The 26,906-nt window shown below is 41.6% G+C and overlaps 1 protein-coding gene across 1 annotated transcript; it reads right to left on the bottom strand.

Annotated features, from left to right (window-relative positions):
- Window positions 1-26,695, bottom strand: PROSER1 (proline and serine rich 1). Its single transcript, XM_020897132.2, has 13 exons — window positions 25,829-26,695; window positions 22,511-22,576; window positions 20,193-20,261; window positions 17,914-18,008; window positions 16,831-16,924; window positions 15,653-15,763; window positions 14,072-14,155; window positions 12,518-12,596; window positions 11,806-11,901; window positions 7,352-7,396; window positions 1,593-3,270; window positions 781-931; window positions 1-209 (listed from the first exon to the last, which is right to left on the bottom strand). Exons 1-13 carry the CDS (start codon window positions 25,871-25,873, stop codon window positions 87-89), a joined length of 2,736 nt encoding a protein of 911 aa, XP_020752791.2. The 5' UTR covers window positions 25,874-26,695; the 3' UTR covers window positions 1-86.
- Between the last annotated feature and the right edge of the window lie 211 nt (window positions 26,696-26,906).

Here is a 26,906-nt window from a genome sequence, read left to right as displayed (position 1 = left end):
TTTGTCAGACTGCGGTCCTCGGGCAAGTCTGCAGTCCTCGGGCAATTCTGACATTGCTCTGCAGGAGCATATACGTTAAAATATATTCACTGCCACCCACTCTGGGACAGGCCTGGTTGCAGAGAAAACGGTGTTCCTGGTGCCGAAGGGTAACTAGGAAACCCATCTGGCTGAGCTGGGTAGCTTTCCAGAGCTGACGCTGAGTGGACCTGATGGAAAGAAGAATGCACAGGTGAGCAGAATGCCAAATTCCATGAGGCCTGTGCTTGCTTTTTCCAGTCCCACTTCTTTTTTTAAAAGAAAAAAAAAAAAAATGCTGGGGCAAGGTAAGTCTGTTCAATCTCCTGAAATTTTTAAGAAACATTCAGACTTCTTCAGATGGTAGAGGTGCATAGAAATGCCTTTAAAATGAGAACAGGTTTTCTGGAGAAAATTTACTTCAATGGTCCACTACTTTAGGTTTAACTACAAAAGACAAGCTAAAATTTAACTGTAACACCTAAAGATTCTGTATGCAAAAAGCTCCAGACTGAGATTTAAGTCTCTTAAGCAGGAAAAACACACAGATGAATATATTCTACCACCTTTGTTATCTCCTGAAGGAAAACAAGGATAATTTGTAGATTTGGGGGAGGGAATTAATCGTCAAATCTCCAGACATTCTGCTAAGAGCCATTTTGGTCAGTGCTGGAGTACCACTGTCTGTGTTGCAAGGTTATCACTACAGAAGCTCTGTTACACACGTTACCATCCTTATTTGCTCCAGGCACTGCTGCTCACCTGCTGCAACAATGCTGACTGTGCAGCTGCATTATGCTGCAATTCCTGCAGGGATGACTGTGAGGGATTCTGGGAAAATCCAGGGATGCCTGGGAGGGACAAGAGGCCTGGAAAAACTGAACTGCCTGCAGCTTGAAGTCCAGATGATAAGCTGAAACAACAGAGAGAACGGGTCAACACGTGAGTGAGACATAAAACCTACTGCTTCTGTCAAACACTATCTTAAGATGCTAAAAAACATCCTAGAAATTCTCTATTGTAAGGAACTATAAACACATTTTACATAGGTTTTAGGCACTGATTGCATTATCAGGTCTATTATTCTGAATTCAGTGAGTTTATGTTTTGCTGTTTTGTCATCAACATAAATCACCAAATGCAAATCCTCAAGTTACCTGAAAGAAAGTGAAAGTGAAGTCAGTCAAGTCTGACTCTTTGTGACCCACGTACTGTACTGGGCCAGGCTCCTCTGTCCATGGAATTTTCCAGGCAAGAATACTGGAGTGGGTTGCCATTTCCTTCTCCAGGGCATCTGCCTGACCCAGGGGTCGAACCTTGGTCTCCTGCATTACACTCTTTACCGTCTGAGCCACCAGGAATCCCTGCTGATTATCTGAGCAGATATTGATATTGTATACATTTATCTTAACAAGAAACATGTTAGGATAAACATTTCAAGCCGTTTTAAGTGTCGGCCGAAAAAGATAATTTTCCACCAACAATTCGCTTCTGACTCATTTCAATGACTTCAAGATCATGCATGATCAGTAGTGTGGAGAACCACCTCCCTTCTCTCCAGACCATGCACGTACCCGGCCTGCGCAACCAGAGCCGAGTTGAAATTGGAACTAAAGGCAGAGGCGAAGCCCGGGAGGACAGGCGCTGGCGACGGGGCAGTGGCGGCACCAGTGGCAGACGGCTGCAGCCCCGGGAAGGCGGGCAGCGCGGGGGTCCCGGGGGCGCTGGAGACGGAGAAGCCGGGGTAGGAGGGCGCCGAGGCCGGCAATGGGCCCTGCGCCACGGAGAAGAGTGAGGGCACGGCGGCCGGCAGGCTGAGGGGGAAGGCCGAGGCCGCTGAGGCGGGCGCCGGGGCCGAGAGTCCGGGGAGCGCGGGCGCTGCGGAGCCGGAGCCGGGGTGCGGAGGCGCCGCGGCGGTGGAGGCGGGGGCAGCGGGCGCGGAGGCCGGGGGGTTGAGGGCTGGGGTGGCGGCCAGGGGGAAGCTGCTGGTCAGGGACGTGAACGGAGGCAGGGCGGTGAAGACCGGGGTGATGGGCGTGGAGCCGCCGTGCGGGGCCAGGGGCAGGGCAGGCAGGGCGCTGGAGCCCGTCAGGGGCGCACCCAGCCCCGGGAGGCCCGGCAGCGCGGGGTTAAGGCAGGACGGCAGGCTGATGGGCACCGAGGCCGCGGGGTACGCCCGGCCCAGGGCCCCAGAAAGGCCCAGCGCGCCCGCGGCGGCAGGGGCCGGGCCCTTGAAGGCCGAGGGCGTGGGGCTGGTGGGCTCCGTCTTGACCACCACGGGCAGGGTGGTGACGGCGGGGGTCGCGGGGCCGTGCGGGTGGGCGGCCGAGGAGCCGCAGCCCACCACAGCTGGCCCCGAGGAGGCGGAGGAGAGGGCGGCGGGCGCGGGCAGGGCGGGGGGCGTGGAGGCCGCCGCGCTGGCCACTGGCGAGGGCAGCCCGGGGAACAGCGCCAGGCCCGGCGTGGGCGCCTGCGGCGGCCCGTAGCCCTTGTTAGGGGCTGAGCCCGGGGGGTTGGCGCCCTGGTTGGCCAGGGAGGAGAGCGAGGCCAGCCCGCTGGTCACCGCAGAGGGCAGGGCGGAGGAGCTGATGAGGCTGGTGTCGCTGGACGTCAGGAAGCCTTTCAGGGCGGACAGGAGGGGGCTGTTCACACCCAGGGGACAGGCGACACCGGGAGCTGAGCCCCCCGTGATGACGGAGGCGGTCGGGTTGGACACGCCTTGGGACGCCGGCGTCAGGGTCAAGGGAAGCCCCGCGAAAACCGACGAGAGCGAAGCGGAGTTGAGGTTGTTGGTGGCGGCGGCGGTAGTAGTGGCGGGGAAGGGGAGGCTGGTGAACGTTTCACTGGAAGCCGTGGTGGCCCGAGGCACAGCCGTGGCCTGAGGGGCTGGGGCCGGGGCCGGGGCCGAGGCGGCGGGAGGACCCGGCAGGGGAACGAGGCCAGAAAACACGGAAGGAACGGGTGTGGCCGTGGTGCTGTGGACAGAGGTCACCGTGGCGGCCGGCAGCAAAGGCGTCCTGATCACCGTGGGATTTGGCGTCATCGGCTGAGGCGGGTGAACGGCAGAAACCTGCCCCGGGAACACAGGAAGGACGGCATTCGGCAAGTTTATCCCCGGGAGGCTGGCGGTGGCGGATGCTGATGGATGAGTTCCTGCCTTGACCGGGGAAGCGGTAGGAACCGGAGTTGCAGCGGGTGTGGAGGGATTGGAGCCATGAGGGGCAAAGAGCTGACTGGCTGGGGTGGAGAATGCTGCGGTGGGAGAGGAGGAGAGGCTAGAGGTTATCATCACGGCTGAGAGTTCAAATGTTAACTCAAAAGAAAATGGATAAAAGTTTATGTAATATTTAACAGATGTCAAAGAAAAATCAATGACAGGTCTAAGAAGCTACTGCAGTGTTCACATTGCTGGATTCCATTTTCACCAGGCAGCCGCGGTTAGATCCTGCAGAGCTCTGAACTCTGATCAGCACAGCCTTCCCGTTCACAGTGAGGAAGCCTTGATAAGTGAGCAAATAAAACTTTCCTTTCATAGATTCCCAATTTTACAAAAATTCAAAGAATTTATTTTGTGATTAGTGTTGGTGTACTCATTCTCTCAGGCTACTTGCCTAGAGTAGTATCAGAAGTCATTTCCTCTCTGAAGAACTCTAGGACATCATCCCCTCTAGAGGCACACAAGGTCATCAGTATACTCAGGCCATCCCTGCAGTATTCTTGGTTGCCACTCTGTGAGTTGATTACCAATCTCTACAGATTTTCCCCCAAGCACTTTCTCATACTGACCCCTCTACATATCTTAATCTCTAACTTTACTTGGCTTGTCCTAGGCTTTAGGGGCAAAAGCCACATCTAGTTCATCTTTAATCTTCACACCTAGCCCAGTGCCTGGCGTTTACGTGTTTAGTTAAGTATTTGCTGCACTGGACACCTCACGATTACCTCAGCTGCAGTTCTCAAGCCCATCCAAAGACTTATTCTCAAAACTTCTAGACTTTGCTACAGTACTTTTATTCTGATAAACTCTACAAATAATACAAGCGTTTTGGGAATGCCTGGGATTCCCTCCTGAATCAACTAATGAAAACGTTAGCTTCTGATCTTGTTGGTGCCAAGACTTAGGAATGCAAGACTTAAGTAGGTAATGTCATAATGACAACTACTGTCCATGCTATATTCACACTGAAGTCTGTTTCAGCAGTAAACAGAGAATGTTCCCTTTGCAGCGATAATCAACTGAAAGACCTTTTCATGGACTAAGACTTAAACTTTTAAATCTATGCAAAATAGAGACCCTGGACATAAGGAAGCTGACATGGTCCATTAAGTGATGCACTGTGTTAATCACGGATGGAGAAGGGACCATAGGAAAAGAATAGAGGAAGCCCATGTCCACATAATACTTTTGTGCTAAGTGATGGCCAAAGGGTACTACACGGAGCTGAACAAATTTTACAGCTGTTTTAGATAATCAGTATGGGAGGAGAATTGACAAATAGTAAAGCACAAATATATAAACATCAAACTCAAAAGATCTGTAGTTCATGCCATATTCATATCATGAGCAATAATTTAGTTTCAAGAAAATCAGTATCATTTTAAGTTGAGAGTACATATGAAAATAGGTTTGTAGCTCTGTATTCCATTTGTTTTATAAGAACTAGAAGCACAAGGAATATATGCCTAGTTTTGTGTTTGTAAATAATGTACCAAAAAATGATTTAGGTTAACATTGGTTGGGAAACATCTGGTGGAAAAAACATCTGAGAATTCCCTGTCGTTTAACTTCATGCTGAGGACCATGTAGTTAATGACAGATGGCAAGGGAAAGCCAAGCTGTCCCAGTGTTCTTTATAGCAACCTCTGTTGGAGATCTTTATGTATAATGACACAAAAGCCGTGCGCTATTAATCACAGTGCCTGCAGTCAAAATGGAAGAAAACAGAAATGAAGCCCCCCCCACCCCCCAAAACCACACCATGGTAAATACCACTTTCCTGTCCTCTAACTTGGTTGTTAACCACAAAACACGATGTGTTAGATCCTGTGCTAAGTACTTTACACCCGTCATTTCTCTTGTACTCATATAACCCTGAGACAGGCACTAATACCCCCATTTTACAGATGGGCAATCTCAGGCTTCGTGTGATTAAGTAATTTGTTAAAAGATCATGCAGCTATTGAGTGGTGTTCAAAGGACATAAAATTTCAGTTATGCAAGATGAGTGAGTTCTAGAAATCAGTTGTACAACACCATGCCTCCAGTTAAGAATACTATACTGTGTACTTAAAAATTGGTGACAAGGGTAGATCTCAATAAGAGATCTTACCACAGTGATAACAATAATGATGATGATAAAAAGGTCATGCAGCTGTGAAGCCATGGAACCAAGACTTCAGCAAGGCTGGTCACACTTGTGTTCTTAGGCACTGTACTTGTTTGTGTTTTGTTTCTTAACATGGTTCAAAAAGGAAAAACAATCTTAAGCATGCTAACATAACACAACAAAGGAAAAGCAAAGTGTGCTCTTCCTAACAAAGGTGCTGATGATACTTAATCTGTTTATTCTCTTCAAAAACAGGTCTGTTAACAAAGCTGAGCATAAAGGCTGAAGTTTCCTTAATCTCCCTTTGCTAGAAGCTAAATCAGCTGCTCAAGGTTACAAAGGCGGGTGGTGCCAGAGCCAGGATCAAACACTTATGTCCTGACATCTCACTTAGGGTCCCTTCCTCCCTGCTCTGCTACCGCCTTAAAAATTACCAGCTAAAAAGCACATTTCCACACATTCTCAGGGGATGGAATTCTCCCACCAAGACTCCTACCCGTGCACTGTGATGATCAGATTCATGTGCTCCTCTGCTACATAAGAACTGGCCCCAGGTTTTATCTCACAGCGGAGAACATCTCTTTCCTGACCACACAAACCCTCCACTACGGGGAGGGCAAAATGCCACAGAGCTGCTGCCACGGGGAGGCCTTGCCTCGTCTTCACCTGCGGATTCCGCTTCCTGCTCTCCTGCCCCTTCTTCAACTCCTTCTTCTTTCCTTACATTAAATTACACTACTCCGAATACTTATTGAAATAATTAAGTCTAAAAGATCTATCTGACACAGCATTTGTCAAAAAAGAGTTTTTATCAAAAAGAAATGTTGTTTATATATTTAAGGAAATGAGGCTTCGAATATCACGTAATGTAAACTGAATGCAGATACAATGCCACACAGCGCTGAGACTGCTTCAAAGTTTTACAAACAGCACACAGAGACATATGGTTATTTTTAAATCCAGTTAGTTAAAAGCTTTCTTAGATGATTCTATAAGATAGGCATTTTATAGATTATATTTTACACATTGCATGCTGTGTGTATGAAATGTACCACCATTAAAATTTTATTTTTAAATAAAATGTATCACTCTTTCTAACCGTCTAAAAGTTTTTAATTTACAGATAGTTGTCCGAGCTCCTATGAGTGCCACAGCCTCCTCCAACTATTACTTGGAGCCCCTGGATCAGACATCCTCACTATGAGGATTAGGAGAATATGTTGCCTCACCAATTTAGGGACAACGCCCCTTGTCAGCTCGGAAGCATTTATGGAATAAGAACGATGCCCCTTTTCCCTAGGCAACATAATTCTCCTAAAAGAAAAAGGGGGAATGAGAGAATCATTTCCTAGGCAGGTTGATAAGAAGTCTAGGGGTCCGTCCCCAAGGAGAGAGAGGTCTGGGATATTCAAGGAGGAAGAAAGGACAAACTTTTTTACTTTTTTTCCTCTACATTCCTTAGGCTTATATAACAATAATGTATCCTACCTGAGGACAGTCTTTGGATTAAACCCTCTGGCTAATTCTGTTATCTTAAAACATAAATTATGGGAGTAGGTCTGGTCTTTATAAGGATGTATCCTGCCTGAGGACAATCTTTGGATTAAACCTTCTAGCCAACTCTGTTATCTTAAAATGTAAATTATGGGAGTGGGGCTGGTGAGGTCTTTGCAACCTCCAGACATTCTTTGGATTCATTAGAGAGTATATAACTCCATTGCTAACACTAGCAAAAGGGGTACTCTTTTGCCCCCTTCTGATGCCTATGTCAGAAGCTTTCTCTATCTCCTTTATACTTTAATAAAACTTTATTACACACACAAAATAAATAAATAAATAAATAAAATGTATCACTCTTAAGTCACTTTTAGCAAGCAGTGATAAATTAAATTTTTTAACCAGGAACTTTCCCTAAAGCATAAAGATTTCAAATACACTCAAACTCAAATTGATCTCAGTGAAAAACAGAGCAGGCAGCCAGAACAGACATCAAATTTGGTGCTTACCTTGATTCTGTGTAGGTTTTGTCTGACTGGAGAGGTCCTCATTCTCTATGAGAAAATAAATAAATAAAAGTTGATTTCCAGCTTTAATCAAATTATTCACCATCATAATAATCAGAGACTGAGGTAAAAGAAAAAAAACCCAGAATATGTATGTGTACTGTGTTAGGAAAAAAAACATATGCCTATAGGAGAAAAAAAAAGGAAATAGACAAAAATCATAGTAGTAACTATACGAAGACTGCCAAGGATTATGAGCAATTGTCCCTACCACTTCTCCTTATTGGGCTTTAAGCAAACACTGCTATTTTATAGATTCATTTAAGAAGGCTTTTAGGGAAGGTGGTGGAAGGCCTGGTGTGCCTTCTAGGAGAGAGTGCAGACAGGAGCTGCTGTCACTGGCTAAGCACTCTGCTGGGCACCACTGCCTACAATGCAGGGGAGACCTGGAAGTGGGAGGTGGGTGCTGAGGGCAGAATCCACTGCCGCCTGAGGGGCCAATCTCACAAGGCGGGTGCATCAGCTAGCACACTGAGAAAGTGGCTCTGTCCACCGCTGTACTCAGTTCTAGAAAAGGCCCCATGCTAGGAGATGTCGGGGGAACTGTCCGAGCTGAGGCTGATTTGAAGCCCATGAGACTGACAGCCTTAGCACACTCCTCTCCAGCCCGGTGGGAAAGGATCCATCTTACCCAGCCATTAGTCAGAGATACACTGGCAAACAAATGACCTCTCAAGGCTTGACAGTAACTGCTCAAGAAAGCATCAGTGTGACAGGCATAAAGTGCAAAAAGGGAATCCACAAGCCCTGACATAGTGAGCAACAAAGACCCAGCCTGTTTAAGGGACTTGAGCACAAATAAACTTAGACAGTGTCTATCCAGGGATTTAATGAAAGAAAAAGAACTTTAAAATCTTGTAATGCAAATGAAGAATATATACACACGTAATATTGTAAGAAAATGAGCAAAGAAGCTGAAGACTTTAGACATAAAAATCTACTCTAAGTTAATAAATGCAAAGAATGGTGAAGATTAGAAATAACACTACTGAAAGTTAAATTACATAGTTGAAATTAAAAGTTCCATTTAAAATGGCAAAAAAAAATTTTAAAGATATCGAATGAATAGCTAAGAGACTTAGAACAAATATACCGAAAAATAAGAGTACTAGAAGGAGAAAAAAAGAGATGAAATATCATTAATTTAAAGGAATATAAAGACAAAATTTTCCAAAGCTTTAAAGACTTGAGTCTTCACATCTAAAGGGCTTACAGAGTTCTTGGAAGGATTAACCATAAGATCCACATCTAAACATCCTGAGGAAATGTCTGAACTCCAAGACTAAAGACATTTGTGAACTCTAAAGATAAGGCATGTCTTCTTTGTAAGTTTATAGAAAAAGACTAAGGTTCTAATAAAGAAAAGAAAATTAGTGAGAATTGAGTTTCTCATCTATAATCCTACACCTCTACCCTTTTTGAAAAAGCTGATTAGAGAAATTTTCTACTAGAAGAAAATTAGTATATGAGGACAAGGCATCAAAGAGAAGTCACAAAGTTAAGAAGCCATGAGTTCAGAGGCACAGAAAGAAAAATGTATAGTATTCCATAAAGAGACACAAATTGATGATCAAGGAGAGGGAGTAGGGAAGTCAACGGTGGGATGCAGGATAGCTGTTTTTACTTTATGTACACTGATAACTACTAAGAATATGAAGATGATCACTAGTGATATTTAAAGATAGAAATTCTAAGTTTGAGTAGGAGCAAGAAAAGTTGTTTAAAAATTTTAAAGCAATTTGAATGAATCCAAGTAAACAAAAATAAGAAAAATGAAAAACTTGAATAAAAGAATAATAATAATGAGCATAAAAATAAAATGGAAGGACTAAGAATATACAATTTTTATGATTATCTGAAACCCCTATTAAGGTCTCTTCCCCACTGGTTTACGAAAATCAGATTCTAGATATATATAATTTACAAAACAACTAACTTACCAAATAAACAAAACTCTAAAACAATATTAAAAATAAAGATACAGGCAAAAGACTTATGAAAAATGAAAACAAAAAAGAAGTGTGGACCCAATAAGGGTCAATACCAATACCCAATAAGGCTGGGGTGGGCAGGGGGGCAGGCGGCTTACTTATACTCAGTAAAGTACAAGTCAGCTGAAACATTTTATACCCAGAAAAAGAGACTTTCAAAGAAAAAAAAAAAAACAAAACCTAAAATAGGAAATCAGTAACAAGTACCTAAAAATGAAATATCCATTTATAATTGTAACAAAAAAATTCCTCTAAAATTCCTAGACACAAACCTAAGGCAAAAAACCTATATGAAGAAAACTACAAAATCTTCTTGAAAGAAGCAGAGATTAACACAATATTATAAATCAGCTATAACTCAATTAAACCTCCCACACCCTCCAAAAACACTTACTGCAAATAACATAAGGCCTGGAAAAACACTACCAGTTGCCATGATTTAAAGTAACACACACACACACACACACACACACACACACACACACACACACATATATAATTAAATGGTAAAATCTAATATCATAAAAAATGTCATCTCTCCAAATTACTGTGTAACTATAAATACATAAATTCTTTTCTAATTGCATATGGTGATCTTAAAAGTTCACATGGAAGAATCAATTTCCAAAAGTGGGTAAGAAAGATACAAAAATACAGTGAGAGAAAGCTAGCCTTATCGAATGTCAGAATATACTATAAATCTGCTAATTAAATCAATATGGTATCATCGCAACATAAAGTAACTAGACTAGAACAGAATAAAGAGCCCAGAATTAGAGCCATGTGTGTAAATGAAAAGTTAAGATAAACGTATTATTTCAAAGCAGCAGGGAAAACAGATTAATTAATAAAGAGTGCTGGCATGGACAAACCGACTACTGTCTGGAAAAAAAATTAAGATAACCGTCTACTTCACCCCACATGAAAATAAATTCCAGATGGAGTAGGAATCTTAAAAGACCCAGACTACCTGGCCTAACTACTTACGGTTAAGAATACCTGAACTAAGGCAACATGGTTCCAGCTTTTCTTTCACAACCTCTGTCTGTCTAGGCAAAAATGTAAAACCCTAAGGTTAAAACATACTGTGACTAAGGGCAAGAAATAAAATGATAAATTTTAGAAAAAAGATTTTGCAACTTTAATCAGTCAGAGTACTCCGTGGCAAACACCAGAGCCATTCTGACTAGAAAACAATGAATTTATTAAACATTAGTAAGTAACTCTTAGTCTTGGGGAAGGGCAAAAGTAAATTAAGACAGAACTTAATTTCAGTTCTAGCCATACCCTACACACACACAGAGATAAATGGCAAGTGAATGAAAAGCTGTATACTTAAAAACAATCATTACAACAGCAATTAGAGAATACAGATGTTGCTGCACTACTGGGTTGGGGAAGGGTTTCCTAAACAAGACAAAATTCAGGGGAGTCAAACAGCTGAATGAAATAAACTTTTGTAAAAGACAGATAAAAGAAGGAACCAGCTGAATCAGTGTATCAGACTGGCAAAGGTAAAACAAAAAGCCTGTTATCATTCCACTTTGAAAGGGTGTGGAGAAACGGTATGCTCATATACCCTCACTGGCTGGTATAAACAGGTGCAGTCTTTTGGGGGAGCAATTTGACAAGATAGAAAAAAACATTTACACTTCATTTCCTGAGTTCCCAATGGGCCCCAAGGAAAGGCTGACCTGGAAAGCGTGTGGGTAGGCAAAGTACTTCTGAGCACCTTCTAACAAGACTTTACTCCCCATGGCAGAAAGAAGGTGCCTAACAGTGACACTCCACTAGGTCAGAGACGCTTGTCCACTGCCTGTCAGTGTCCTACTCAGGAGAAATGGTTCCTGTCTCCACGGCCTGCTCGTGTTCACACTTACCTCAAAATAATAAAGCCCATATGCTACAAACCTACAGCTAACCTCATACTCCATGGTGAAAAGTTGAAACCATTTCCTCTAAGATCAGGAATGAGGATGTCCACTCTCTCCACTTTTATTCAACACAGTTTTAGAAGTCCTAGCCATGGCAATCAGAGAAGAAAAAGAAGTAAAGGGAACCCCAACTGGAAAAGAAACTGTTAAACTGTCACTGATTGCAGATGACATGATACTGACTGTACAGAGAAGACCCTAAAGAGATGCCGATCCTAAAGATGCTACCAGAAGACTACCAGAACTCACCAGTGAATCTGGTAAAGCTGCAGGCTACAAAGTTAATACACAGAAATCTGCTGCATGTGGGCCAAGACCACTCTAGTGGAGCCTGGATGTCACACTCGGCTCCATCAGCAGGCTTGGGGGCTGTGCTCCCTGTTAGGACAACACCACACCACACATCCGTCCTCTCTGAATGTATGATGAGAAAGTTATTGACTTTTAACACCCCATAACAACCTGATTTTACCTGCTGTTACTGGATTAGGAGTATATGGAGGTGGCGGGGGCACTCCTGGAGCTATGACGTTGGCTAACGGTACCAGACCTGCATTGTTATAAGCACCTAAAATAAAAATATAATAGAAAAAAAAAAATGTATGATTTAGCATCATTCCGAGTTCAAGCTGTATTGACGCAGCTACCTACTTTATTTCTAAAACTGTGTTATCCAGTATAGTTGCATTTTACATGGAGGTTTGGGTGAACAGTGATATCAAATGAGAAGCAGAGACTTCTATTCCCCAGTGTAGGCTTACTCCAGGCATAACTCACTGAAGGGCATGGTGGGCAGAACCTGTCAGACTTGTATGATTTGCCTTTTCTGTCAAGCACACACATTTGGCCCTTTCAAGTTAAATGTGCTAATGATGTCTTTGAATACCAGCTATCAAAAAAGGGATTCAAGATGATTTACTCATAAGCAAAAGCTTATATAAATAATTAACAATGAAAAAAATCTACAATTAACTTATCAAAAGGAAAATATTCTAAATGAGACTCTTAGTCTTCTGCACTGCTGTAGACCACCCTAGAGTAACCAACTGTGGGCAAAGTAAAGCTCAGGGTAGCACACTTCTTGAGTGGTCCGGATTTCCAGAGTATATATACCAACCTTTACTTTCAACTTAATAAATAAAGAGCAAAAAGAAAAAAAAGTAAACTCTGAAAGAGCTCCTTACTTGGTGCAATAGTTGCGTGTGGTCGGCATGGAGGTATCGGGTAAGGAACAGGTTTATGTGGATTGTATGTTGAAGGAGGCTAGAATGAGAGGGGAAAGTACAGCAGTTAGCAGAACATCAAGGAAGCTGTCTCCTGGCAAAACAAAATACAACTTGACTTGCAAAACATTTAGGCCTAAGAGGCCAAAAATGCCCCAGCAATATCAATTGCCGCTGCACTAACAAATGGCACAAAGGAGGGACATTTCTTTGCTTTAATAAATGTGGCTCCGATTAAGTCCAAAGAGAGACCCTGCCATAGACTGCTGCTGCTGGCTGCTGTTCCGTCGCTCAGTCATGTGCAACTCGTTGAGACCCGCCAGGCTTCCCTGGCCTTCACCATCTCCTGGAGTTTGCTCAAACTCAACTCCACCTGGCCTGCTGTGGAGGTGTGAGTTTTTTATTTCCGTTGCAGATCATCTCCAACAAAAGGCCCACCTCATCCTGAACAGCAGATTCTTCTCTGACCCAGTCTAGGTTAACCCAAGGAGTCCTGTCTCCTCCCATGGAACACAAGAAACCCACCAGGTTCTAGAATCTTATACCCAAGAACTTCCCACATCCTCCTGGAAAGTCATCTTCTTGTCCTTACCCCCTTTTCTCTCTTTGAAAGAAACAAGCGCTGTTTCCTTTGGCATTTGGCATTCTGACAACTCTAGTAGAATGCTGACTGGAATTATAAATTCAGTAGCTTAGTCTTTTTACCTTCTGAAATCCACAAATCTTCCATTTTAGAGTTTACAGGACTTAGGTATGAAAGAACATTCAAAGAGCTGGTCTCCAGAGGACCAGAGGTAAGCAAAGCTAGGCCACATGCTGCAACTGTAACTAGAGATGGAGAGGATGAGAAAGCACACACACCCCCTCAAGGGGGCTGGCACACACATCCTGGAGCAGACGGTATGCCCTGGGCTGAGGAACCTAGACTTTCTCCAGCACTCTTAATGGCAGCCCTGGATAATGTGCTAGTTCTGTGCAAAGACTATGATCTGTGACTATTTTACTGTAAACAATAGCCACCCAAGTTCTTGTCAGGTGGGCAGTCAGGACTGCAAGGCGGCTGTGTGTTGGCCTCTCGTAGTACAATCCTTCAACTCATGAGGCTGTCTTCTCCTGCTCAGTTTATATTCCAATCACTCCCTTGAAAATATGCTCCACCTCCTGGCTCCGTTCTCACCTCACTAATACTAACACTAATCCAGCCGTCATACCTCAACCTTAGTTAAAGTGAACTCTCCACTCTCCATGCCTCCAAGCAAACTGCTGAATATGGCTGCAGAAAAAGAAGGTAATAGCAGTTCAACTGGTCTACCTTTAAAATACACCATTAATCCTCAAAGGGGCCTTTAACACTGTTAACTAATTGTAGTGTATTTCCCTAGGAAACCGTTCACTTTCCTAGAGCTTCTACTGCACTTTAGACCGCCCAACAAAAAATGAAATTTATCCTTTGAATAGACAGAAAACCAGATGTAAGCATGAAGACTTGTTCTGTCACTTATTTTCTAAACATACTGGCTTGGATGGTCCGAGAATCCGTGCAGCTATTCCTTTGCCTTCATTGGTACAGTCTTCACCATCTTTCTTCAAAGGGGTTCCCTATTTCAAAAAAAAGAAAAAAAGGAAAGATAATTGAGATTTAAAAAAAAACAACAACCCATACAAACCCCAAAGCAAAAACAAAACAAATGCAGACCCTTGCTGTGCTACCCTGAAGAAAGGACGTAACTTGGCAGGAGTATAAGGAGGGACCACAGCCCCAGTCCTGCCCTGGCTCATGATCCTGACGCACTCCTCATCTCATAACACGTACAGAGGTTCAAGGAAACACGATACACATGGGGAGACAGAGGAGGAGAAAGTATGCTCTAATTTTTTCACTGCACAGTAGGAGCAGACAGAGACAGCTCCTGTATCTGATGCTCAAAGAATCAAAAACAGTACTTATATTACAGTTGAAAATAAGTAATAAGAAATGATGTTCTCTGTAAGTATTAAGTGTGATTGCTTATACCGACCTCACTCGAGACTGCTCTAATTAACAGATGAAAATAAGCGGACACCCTATTACAATGTGTCCCCCTAATAGTTTGTGTTTCTAAGTGGTACATACTAGTTTGGAGCTGGTTTCCAAGGTGGCCCCCAGTGATCCTCCGCTCCTATGTGTCCCTGTACAGCCCCCTAAATGAACAGGACTGACCCATGTAACAAACAGGATGTTCCAGAACTGAGGGCATTTGACTCCCAAGGCTGAGCCATAACAGACAACATGGCCCCCGCTGGCCGTCTCCGGGACTATCTGCTCTGGCAGAAGTCAGCTGCCGTGTGGAGTTGAGAGGTAGTCAAGCAGCACTACGGAAATGTCCTTATGCCGAGGAACAAAGACCCCCCACCTACCAACCTCAATGCTAATTTGCTAGGTACCCGACTTACCTTGGAAGCTCAGGCTCAGGCTCTAATCAATCAGATGCCTACAGCCTCATAAGAAACCCTGAGCCATAACCAAACAAAGCTATTCCTAGATTCCTGGTTCAGAGAAACTGCATGAGATGCTAAATGGTTATTGTTTCAATCCACTAAGTTTTAAGGCTATTTGTCACACTGCAATTAAAAATACACCATTCTTTGAAAACACTATTTCACAAAGAAATTTGAGGAAGAGTGGGTGACATAAAAATAAGTGTCTTCCTTGTGGGACTTCTCAGAGCCTTTATTATGCAGTGTGATTCTCCAAAAAAGAGACACTTCATGCAGGATTTCCCAAACACACTTAAGTGTGAAACTGAAGAATACTGAGAATCAGAAAAATAGTCCTTTATTACATGTAAATCAGTGCTTCTAAAATACTTGCCAAAACAAGTCAAAACCAAATCACTCTCTTTTCTGTCTGGCTTGTTCTGTATATTTTATAGAAATATTTTAATATAGTTTATGTATGAGCTTTCATTCAGTGGTAAATATATGAATTATGTTGCTGACACAGTAAAATCCCTTTACTTTGTAGAAGCATCATCAACTGGCATTTTCTTTAAATACCATAACTGTGCTAAATTTTATACAAAGAAGTTGTACATGTAGCCACACAAGTATGCTTACTGGGAAAATTCCATTGATGCGACTAGGTTTTCCTTTGGGATACGGATTTCCTGGGATTGTTCCACAAGAAGATATCATTGCATGAGGAGCTTTGCAGCCCCCTTTGAAAGCCTGTAACATAACAAAAAGGAGGACTATTTAAAAAAAAAAATCAAATATACTCACAAAATTTAGTATTCCGGAAGCCCTGCTAAATAGGATGGATTGAGGAAGAGCATCACATTCAATCTGTTCATACAACAGTCAGCACTTCCACTGGTGAACATAACTGAAATTAGTAAGTAAAATCACTTCACTTAAATGGAATTATTTAAATGGTAACGGAATGTTTTTAACATCGCAACTAGTAGACGCCTACCCAAAGATCTCTTCACAATGGATTCTGTAAATTGTGTGCAAGGACTAAATACGACTGGGCTGCAGCTCCTAGGGGAACAGTCCATGCCCTCCTTGAGTAGGTTTCTAACCACTAATCCAGTCTCCACCTGTCAAAATCCTAAGAAATAACTACCTTGAATGACAAATCAAGTTTTCTAGACTTGGACAAGTATGACTTCTCCCACTATTAAGAGATTTTAAATAAACAAACTGGAATTCAGCCTTATAATTATTCATCTTTTATGAGTTTGATGAAAATAAGCTTGATGACAAATAAGTTCCTGGTGGTGGTTTAGTTGCTAAGTGGTGTCTGACTCTTGTGACCACATGGACGGTAGCCTGCCAGGCTCCTCTGTCCATGGGATTTTTCCAGGCAAGAATACTGGAATGGGTTTGCCATTTCCTTTTCCAGGGGATCTTCCCGACCCAAGGATCAAACCCAGGTCTCCTGCACTGCAGGCAGATTCTTTACTGTTTGAGTTAGTTCCTAAACATATAAAGACAAAAGCTTGGAGACATGGCAGAGCTACCAAGGGACTGAGAATAAACAGCCCACGAGGCTCATACTGAGGCGCCACTGGCTTCTCACTCTCAAGCCATCTCTTCATACCCCAGTGTCCCCCTCCCACTCCTAAAACCTCTAGTTCCCTGCCACCGACTGCAGCACTGTCATTATTAACCCATCACAGAATAGCAGGCTATTCATCAAAAGTTAGCATAGTAATAAGATTGGTACAGTTTTCTTCATCAGCACTCAGGAAAACCATGTGCCATTCATACAGCAATCTGGAGGAAATTACCTGTTCAAGTACCCTCTTACACCGTTTCTTCTCAGACATATTTATCCTGAACAAATCTTCAATGGGACGAGAATTCTGTGCATCAACAATGTTTCTACCAAGGAAAAACAATTCAGCTTTTCATTTAAGAACCTGGACATACACATTTAATACACAGATATATGTAAGTAAGCTTTTTTCCATGATATAACAAGAAGAGTATGATTATTCAGTTTTGATTGATGAGTGTAAATAACATGTTTATATAAATATGGTAAATATAGTAACTGAATGATGTTTATCTGGCTACTTGAAAGTAACAAAGTAATATTTAAAAAAAAAATCACTACTTTGAGATTCTTGCAAATCTACCCTGTCAGTGTCAGGAGAACTACTGGCAATAAAACAAACCCCTGTGCTAAATGCATAAAAATCAAGGTTGATCTAAAAATGAAGTCTTATGTTTTATTTTAAATTTGTGTTTTTGTGGTCATTTATAAATATATTAGGGACTTAAAAACTGCATATGCTGTAAATAAATAGCAATTTATAGACTCTCATAAATACTTATAGGAGAGTAGGTTCCTTTTCTCTATCATCCATTTCTCAAATTTATTTCACAATCATTTCTCAAGTGATGTGCTGGGTGTTTTAAATCTTACTGTATTTAAAATCTGCATCCCTACCACGTAGATAAGATCCTTATTTTCACAACTGAGGAAAATAAGATCCAGAGAGAATAAGTGTATGTTAAGCAAAAAAATACATAGTCAGAATGTGGAAAACCCATCTAACCATAAGTCTTCTAGATTTATCAACAAGCTTTTCAAGTTATTCTGAGTGGGAAGGCAAAGCAAGTCACCAATATGCAGACAAATCAAAATAATTAAACTCAATAAGCCCCACTAATTTTACAAGTTTATAATCATGTGTAATGAGCACACTAGCTACTTAGATACAAGAATTCAGCTCTATGCTTTCGTACATTTTATTAGTTCTGGTTACCAATATAATTCTGACACATTAACATACACTAATGAGTTAAAAGATGTTTGAAAAGTTTTCCAAATTTTTCTCTGAGTAAAAAGAAAAAGAAATACTTACGAAGCTAGCAATTCAAGAGCAACTAGTTTGTCTTTACTGAAGGTGAAACAGTTGAGTATATTGACCACTTCTCCTGGGTGAACAGCCACCATTTTCTATTAATAAAAAAAATAATTTTACTTTCAACATGAGAAATTTTCATGCCAGAAATTGCCTTTTGGGGGTGGGGGGGTAATATAATTAAATGTTCTTAATATAAATATTTGAGATGAAAGCTGCTTCATCAAAAGTAAGCCCTAACAACTATGTGGATTAAAACTAGGTTTTTTTCAATGTAACTACTTTAATTGAAGAACTAAGTTCTCCTATGTGCTCTTTCTTATCCACATCTCTCAATATGCTCATCTATAGAAAAAAAATTATATTCTACTTTCCTCAGAAAGGCTATATAAAAAGAGGCTATTTACAAATAAGGGAGACACATTGCTCAAAAAGTTAGAAAAAAATCGTAATTCCTCAGTCAGAGTGCTGGGTTATGTCACAATCAGCACTTCTAGTGAAGTCCATGGTGCTGAATAGTGTTATTAAAAAAAGGTACTCCAATCACACGATTAGGGGAAAGATGGGTTAAATATTAACAGGTTCTTTTACTGCAGAACTTCTAAGAAAGTTAATGTACATTGTGACACTCGAGGGTTATATGGACTGTTACATAATTTAATATTTGTCTAGGATACCAATGTTTTTGAAAAGCAGGTCAATTTATATATTTATGTTATCAGTGGAGGAAATTCAAAATCAAAGTCAATATAAGGAGATTAGTTAGAATCAACTGATCAACCGAAGTTGTTTTTAAACACTACTAACCTTGTATCACCAAAAGAATTGGTAAAACTGCATGCCCCCTTACATGTTTGTAAACTGACATCTAAAAGTTTTATCGGAAGGTTACACATCTGCAAAAGATTGATTTCCTTATATGTAAGTTTATTATATATTTCTGAAGACCTTGGATCTACTGGTCTAGCTCATTTATGAAAATGTCCAGAATGGAACCTAATCATCAAAGTCAGTCTTCAGTATGAACACAGTCAAATCAGACTTCCTTTGTCTCCAAGTGCATGAAGGTGTGCTGTGCAGCCTTCGCACTTCTGAGTTTTAATTCTAAGGTGGGTGGATAGGCAAGCTGGCTTCAGAGCTTTGTCATGAGTTTGCTGTTCTGATAAAATAAGCCAAGGTACCCAACAGTAGTTTTTTTACAGAGTTCTCTGCTTTGCTCTCCTTTTCGTTGGTCCTTAGAGAAAGATTTTTCAACCCCTGCTGATAGGTGAATGAGTGAGACAATCTTTTCTTTTTTTAAATAAAGCAAGAACAAAGCAAGTGTTAAAGAGAAGAAGCACTAACAGACCCAGACACTTCCTTAAGCCGATTAGTTTAGGAAGCTAAGGGTCTGTATGTGCATGCGTGCTCACTCAGTTGTGCTGGCTCTCTGTGACCCCATGGACTGCAGCCCTCCAGGCCCTTCTGTCCAGGGGATTCTCCAGGCAAAAATACGGAGTGGGTTGCCACGCCCTCCTCCACGGGATCTTTCGACCCAGGAATCAAACCAGCGTCTCCTGCACTTGCACATGGATTCTTTACCACTAAGCCATCTGGGAAGCCCTCAAGATCAGCAGATTTCTTTAAAGCTATCAGTGCCTGATACTCCCAGGAAGACCCTCTATACAGTCAGACCCCATTTGACTTCGGAGCCTCTGAAAATCTAGGCTCTAGCACTGTGCCATCCATATGGTAGCCACTAGACATGTTGCTTGCTTACATTAAAATCAAACAACACCTTAAAAATACCATTCCTCAGACAGATGACACATTTGAAGTGCACAAAAACCACATGCAGCCAGTGGTTACATGGAGAGAGCAGATACGAAACACTCGCATTGTCACTGAAAGGACACTTGGACAGCACTGGTCTAAAAAAGCAGGCACAGAGCAGCCTGGCCATGCTTCTAAGACTGAATACAGGAGAGTGAAGACACATGAAACGGAAGTGAATAAAAATACTTACGAATTTGAATCCTATGTTTTGCTTGCCTATAAATATTTTCTACTCCAATCTGCCAATTAGAACTCTGTACCATTTAATAGTACAGTACACATGATTGAAATTTACAATTTGGGAAGCTTTAATGTTTTTAACAGTTATTTTTGAATAAAGTATAACGGAATTTAGTGTCTGCAACTAAAGCAAACAAATTGCAACTTGAGATGAATTACAGAAAACGAGAAGAGAATTCAAAATACTTAAAATTCTACATTCTAAGGAAAAGTAAATTACTTACGTGCTGTAATGCTTTCATTGCCTTCAACTGAGGCTCAGCCCAGGAGAAATATCTCAGTAAATCAACCACCTGAAAAGCAAAGAACTAATTTAGCTCTACTGACAACGTGTTTGCCAACATTTTTATAAGATTTATTTCCGTACTCTGAATCGCTATTCAAAGTGTGCTGCTGGGGCCCAGATGACGAGGCATAAGCATGACACCAGTTTAGACTGTGAGACAGAGTAGCCACGTGCAGCTACTTACATTTAAATCAACTGAAACCAAATCAAAGAGAAAACTCAGTTCCTTACTGGCATAAGCCACATGATAAGGGAGGGCTCAACAGCCGTGCGAAGCTGGTAGCTACCATCATGGTTAGTGTAGAGAGAGAGCATTTCCACCATTACAGAAAGTCTTGGACAGCACCGCTCTAGAAATAATGTATAAGGTAGGGGAAGAAGAAAGTACCTGGAGAAAAGGAAAGTTGGAAAAGTACTAGATGGACATAAAATGTTTGCTTAGGAATATATAGTATGAACGGAAAGCTTTCAAACATTTAGTGAAGAATGACAGTTTTTTAATCATAGAAAAAGGTCTTCAGTGGTGTGGTCTAGTGGTGGTCATCCACTGACTTCTACTCTCTAACTCAGATCTGGAGGGCATACTATTCTGATTTAGACCACAGATCTAGTCTCTAAAAAGGTGAGAATTACCCTGAATCACGCCAGCAGCTTCTAAATGCTAAGTCACTTTGAGGGCACAGCCTGCCAGGTGCTTTCCTACCACCAGCCAAGTTCAAGTGAACGAGGGAGAAACCGTGCCATGGCCGGGGAGCGGCGAGCAGAGACCACAGCGCTGCCGTCTCCGAGGGGCCACCACCACCAGGTTCACTGCCTCAAGGACACCCCAAAAGGGACAACAACAAAGACTCAAGATGAGAGGGTAATAAAATCCGGGTTAATGAATTATTTTACTCTGAGTTCCTCAAAATGTTCCCGGTTCAATTATTCCACAAAGCAAAGTTAACACTAGAAAATAGGGTGGTATGTAAAGAAGAGTAAAAATACTTCTCACTCCTCACTAAGAGATACATAAGTAGCAAACAGTTAATGTGTGTACTTTCTATCAAACTTGGTAAGAGAGTATGCCCTTACTTTTATGGGAATAATGTTTTTACTATGGGACTACACCAACCATAAAACTTTATAAACTATCATATATGATATAGGATGGGAGATATTTATTATAATAAGTAGGCTTATAAGATCACACTTAGGAAGTAGCTTGAAAAAATTTTTAATGACTGTAGCAAAGTCATTTAATTTCTACTATGGGAAGTTTTCGGCAAAATTTCACATGTATACACAGAAACACATACAAGAGAAGGAAAGAAAAGCTATCAGCTATGTGAAATTACAAATGTTCCTGAAATATTTAAGTTTTAAAAAAAAAGGCACTGTGAAAAGTTATGAGACATCTGGAAACCACTCATTAAACAGGTAGCAACATGTGCAAATCACAGAGTAGCTCTCAGGAATTTAGGAAGCAGAACTACAGGCTTAAGGTTATTCCAGTTTTGAAAGTCTTAGAAAGAGATGAAAAGTTGGGGCATTTACTTACTAACTCAATCTACAGTTTCACTCACTGTCTACCTTACTCACATTCCCACTGTTTCCCAGAACTGTTCTCCAGATGTACATTTCTATTTCTGCTTCATATCTCTATCAAGTATTTTCCAGTATTCCTTGGAAATCCAGCTTTCTCTGCATGTGTGTATACAAACGCAAACCTATTTTTCAAAATCAGCAAACTCCCCGTAAAGCTGGGTGAAAGTTTCCACTAAATGATCCCACTGATAATATTAGTCTTCTGGAAGATACAGAAACTACTTATTATATGCTATTTTTTTTCTTATTCATGGCTTCACATAAGAACATATATCACCGTTTGTTCCAAGTTGTATAAACTGTAGTGAATTCTGCAATTACTGATTCATAAACATTGTACAAATTTGGGTATGTTAACTATTAGAAGTTTACAGACATATGATACTGTGCCCAGAATATAAACACTTTGAACTATGTTTTTCAGATACTGCATTTTAAAATCATGTTAGTATATGATACCATGATGAAAAGTGGGTATGCTTATAAAATATGCCAACTATAAATTATGTAAAGTTTTCTGTTAAAACTGAAAGCTTCTAAAGTTCCTGAATAAACAGAGCAACAAAGTAAAAGCAATTCTGACCTTGACCAGTAGGTAAATAAGTAAAGGCACTAATCAGAACATCACTGTTAAAAAAAAAGCTTTTGCTTAAATAAATAAAAGAATACCTGTTCACTAGAGAAATATCCATGTACATATTCAATCGCTTTTAATTTGTACTCTGTCAAAACAGCCTAAAAACACAGAAAAACAGAATAAATATATGTAAGCAGAACAGCAATATGCATACATGAAAACTGCCTATGCAACTCAAACCGCGGCAGACCTTCTGTAGCCCAGGGATAGAGAGGCTGATAAAGTCACCATGGTGATGTAACGTTCTACCTTTGGGGTTCCATGCTGTTAGGGATACAATTAGACACCAGGAAAACCCCTGGCCTCCCTACTCACTCCTACAAAGGAACGGAATAGAATTGTAACAGATAAGATTTTACATTAATATAAATTAAGTATTCCTGTAAAAGTGATTGCAGTTTTAAGTCACCCCAAATTCAACCAAACCATCATTTTTAAGGTTAAATGTACAAGCAACTACTCATTTAGCAGATAATTATTTACTGAGCACCTGGCTGATAGAAAAACATGGGTTAAACAAGGTCTAGTCCAGGTTCTCAGTATTTCTACTGAGATATGAACCCAGAAGCCAACCTGTGTGCCTGTCACTAACTGGCAGTGTGGTCTCTGGGAGGTATTTTAATTGCCCCGAGAGGCTCTTCACCCACAAAAGGGAACACCAATCACTACCCACCTCAGGATTAAAATAGTAAAGAGTAAGTTCAGAGAGAAGTTTGTGGCCTTGACCCAGGACCATCTGGAGCCACAGGAAATCATGTATGATTCTCCTGGCAACTACATGCTAAGCTTAGAGATGGAAATACCAGACTATCACAATCTGCGAACAACCACTCATTAAAAATCCACTAATCCCCTTTGTACGGTGCCAGATCATAACTAGATTTATGGTAGGGGTCACTTTCTAGTACATAGAAATATGGACAGTACTAGTATATAGTACCTTCTAGTATATAGAAATATGGTCATATTCCGCCCCCTCCCAAAATCAACTAATCCCTTTGCATTCATTCCAGAACAATCATAATTGTACTTTCTACATGCATCATGCTGCTAGAACACCATGACCAGTTAACAGAGAAACATGCAGGGAGCTTCAGTAGTTGAATTTTCATGAAAAAAGGGAAGGGAATGGGATTCTGGATAATGTACTCTTGGGAGTTTATTATTGCCATTATTGGACACAATCAAAAGCAAGTTTCTGGCCCAAATCCTGGACTGTGTTGATGCCAAGTCATGTCTTAGTTCTTTCATCAGCACCTGAGAGACCCAGCTGTATCCCCAGGCACAACACCATAGCCTGGAGTCAGAATCCCTGACCTTGAACACTGAACCCTCTCCCTTATCAGCTGGGTAACTTTGAGCTGGCAGTTAACCTCCAGAGACTAGACTTGCCATCTGTAAAACGAAGGGTATAGAACCTACACCTGGAGAGCTATTAGGCAGATTAAGTCAAGTGACACATGGAGAAAGTGCTTAAAACAGGCACACTCTCTAAGTGCTCAATAATGAATATTATTATTAGCCTCTTCTTAGAAAGCAGATTACATATTGCTTTCCCCACTCCGTTCTTCTTCCTATTTCTTTTTCTAGTGTCTTCTTACATGCCTTTGTTTTTAAATGACAATACTGACAGCTAGTATTACCTACAGACATAATGATGACACTCAGGAAGAGATTGCCTGGTTTAAACTGACTTACATTTACAAAGTCTGAGAGCAATTTTGAAAATCCAACAGTGACTCTCATACTTAGATACACTGTATTGTCATCCTATTTTTTTTTTTTTTTAATTTTTTTTTTTTGGTTTTACAGATTTATTTTCAAAGGGCAAAAACACTTAAGACAATTTAAATACAAGTCTAAAAAGAATCACTCTCAGTCAGCAATGATGCAGAAATGTGTTCTCACTGCCAGACACTCACCAGCATCTTCTGAGCCTTCTCAGTGAGGAAAAGGGGTCTGATATTTTATTCATATACATCCCTATTTTAATAACCTAGTACTATGTTGATGTATCTAATTATTTGGCACAGGCAGAAAAAGATTTCATCTTGATTTCAGACCAGAAATAAGGGACTTATGTTATGAATTTGACTTTAATCTCTAGAAAAGTTTCTATCCCTTTTGTTAGTATTTACCATGTCATCTTTCCACAATTTAGCAGGGAGAGAATATACAAATCGACACCCTATAGCTTCCAAAAGAAATCAATTCTTCTCCCTGAGCAAATTGTTGTCTCATAAACAGTAGTTTAACATCAGCTCATTAACAAACTGTGGCAAATTCTAAGTATGTACTCAGCAGGCTGACATTTTATTGCAGATTTTCATTGGGCAAACTGGATTTGCAAAAGCAGGAATTTCATTTTGATTCAAAAAAGAATACTCAATAGCATTACAAATGTAACCTAACAAGCAAATTTAAAAAAAAAAATTTACAAAGGATGAAGGAAAACAGCATTTTGCTTTATACAAAATGAAGAAAAACAGGCAATTTTATTAATAATTTCATAAGCTGAAATAGGTAATAATCACCAGTGCACAAGGTAACAAGTCTTTCCACCTCAATCAAGGGTCTTGAAAATATGAAAATGGCGAGGAAACAGCACTGAAATTCTAAGCAAAGGACCCTGTATTAACATACGAATAGTTAGTCTTTTCAGGTTTAATTTTGTAAAGACTTAACTTTTTGCGCTTAAAATACTGTTAAGCCTCAAGGCTACATTCCAATTTTTTTTTTAGTTTTTGCTGTTTACTGGGATGTAGGCTACCTACAATAGTTTCAAAACGAAGCAAAAAAACCTGGCAAGCAGAAGAAAAAGAGCTTTGAAATGCGAGTTACTGAAGCCCATTCCTAAGAATCTGCCTTTAAGCTTAATGTCACATTTTTTATTAGGATACTAACTTTGTCCCGCCGAGGCAACAAATACAGTCTGCTTACAAACTTAAAAATCCCGTCATCATAACCACAGTTAATGGAACTTTTTACGTATTTCTAGTTTTCAGTCATTTTTAATCTTATTGAAAGATGAGGAAATCGCTTAGAAATACGAAATCACTTATCCAAAATTACAGTGATTCAAGATTTGTAAGGCGGGCTTGGGAACCGAGGGCTCTGAACATAAGCTCCGCAATACAGGTCTGATTCTCAAGCAGTTTAGAGTCAGCAAAAAAATCTCCGTTTTGTATAGTGAAATGTATCAAGATATAAACTCCTACACTAGACGTTAAAATTCCAACCAGTTTTGCAATCCTCAAATCCATATTTTACACAATCTGCTCGCAGTTCCCCAAAGAGAACAAATCATGAGAATTCGTAACTCAAAGATTGAAGGAATTAAGTGCAATTACCTTTCTAATTTCATCCAGCACCATTTCAAAGGACTTTTTGTCCATCTTGACTACTATCTCGAAGAGGTTTTAACCAGTTACAGTTTCAATTACAAAACGTTCATCCCCGGTCCGCTCCGAGAGTAAAAAATGTTTCCAGCTAAGGAGAAAGACTCAAGGAGCAGCAGGAAGGATGCGCCAAGAGGTAGAGGACTTCAAAGTTTGCAAAAATTTCTAAAAATGGGGACTTATAAAAACTTTTTATTAAAAAACAAAACAAAACCCGTCAGGCTTCCCCGGCTTCTTTACACAAAGCTTCAGGACCGCTCGGGGAAGAGCCGGGTCCTCTGAGTCCCGCAGAGAAAACCCGGCGTTCGATGGCCGGAGGCAGGTCTGTCCCCGCAGAGCAAGGCCAGGAGCCGCCGGAGGAAGATCGGGGAAGCCGCCTTCCCGGGTGTAGCGGCCCGAGAAGCAGAGGCACCCGCGCCCCCGAATCCTCCGGCCGGCGAGGAGGGAGGAACCAGCGCCTCGGCTGCCCCTCACCGCCGCGAAGCTGGCCTCATGGCCCGGCTCTCGCTCACTCCCCGCAGCTACCGCCGGACTCCTGGGTCCCGCAGCCCGGGCAGCGGCGGCCTGGCCAGCTCTTTGTTACCATCTGCCACCGCTTCCGGGAGCGGGCCGGCGGCCGGCGAGCACCGGGAGCCGGGCGAAGGGGGTCACGGTCTCGGGTAGGGGGGCTCCCGAACACCGCAGCGCCAACAGCGCCGAGAGCGCTTCCTGGTTACCCCCACGGCTTCCCCCGGCTCGTGGGGGACCTTCGATGGAGCCCGTCGCGCCCGAGTCAACTCAACTCTGCGCCGCCAGATTAGGCCCCTCTCTCCAGAGAGCCCAAGCAGGGGTCCTGGTGTGGGAATGTAGGTGTCCCTGTGAGATGCCTGTACGTCTCGGAATTGGATACGGTAGAAGTCCTTACCCAAAGCCTGGAAGTTATTTTTGGAGGGTCATGCCCTTAATTCTAGAGTTTGATTGTGCTCGTTTTTGATTGGTAAGTCCGAATTTAAAAGAATGTACGTCGACTGGTTAAGGCATATCCACGGGC

The sequence above is a fragment of the Odocoileus virginianus genome, chromosome 8 (assembly GCF_023699985.2).
Source record: "Odocoileus virginianus isolate 20LAN1187 ecotype Illinois chromosome 8, Ovbor_1.2, whole genome shotgun sequence".
NCBI lineage: Eukaryota > Metazoa > Chordata > Mammalia > Artiodactyla > Cervidae > Odocoileus > Odocoileus virginianus.
Note: the sequence above shows the minus strand (reverse complement) of the source record. Positions and strands in the feature narration are given on the sequence as shown.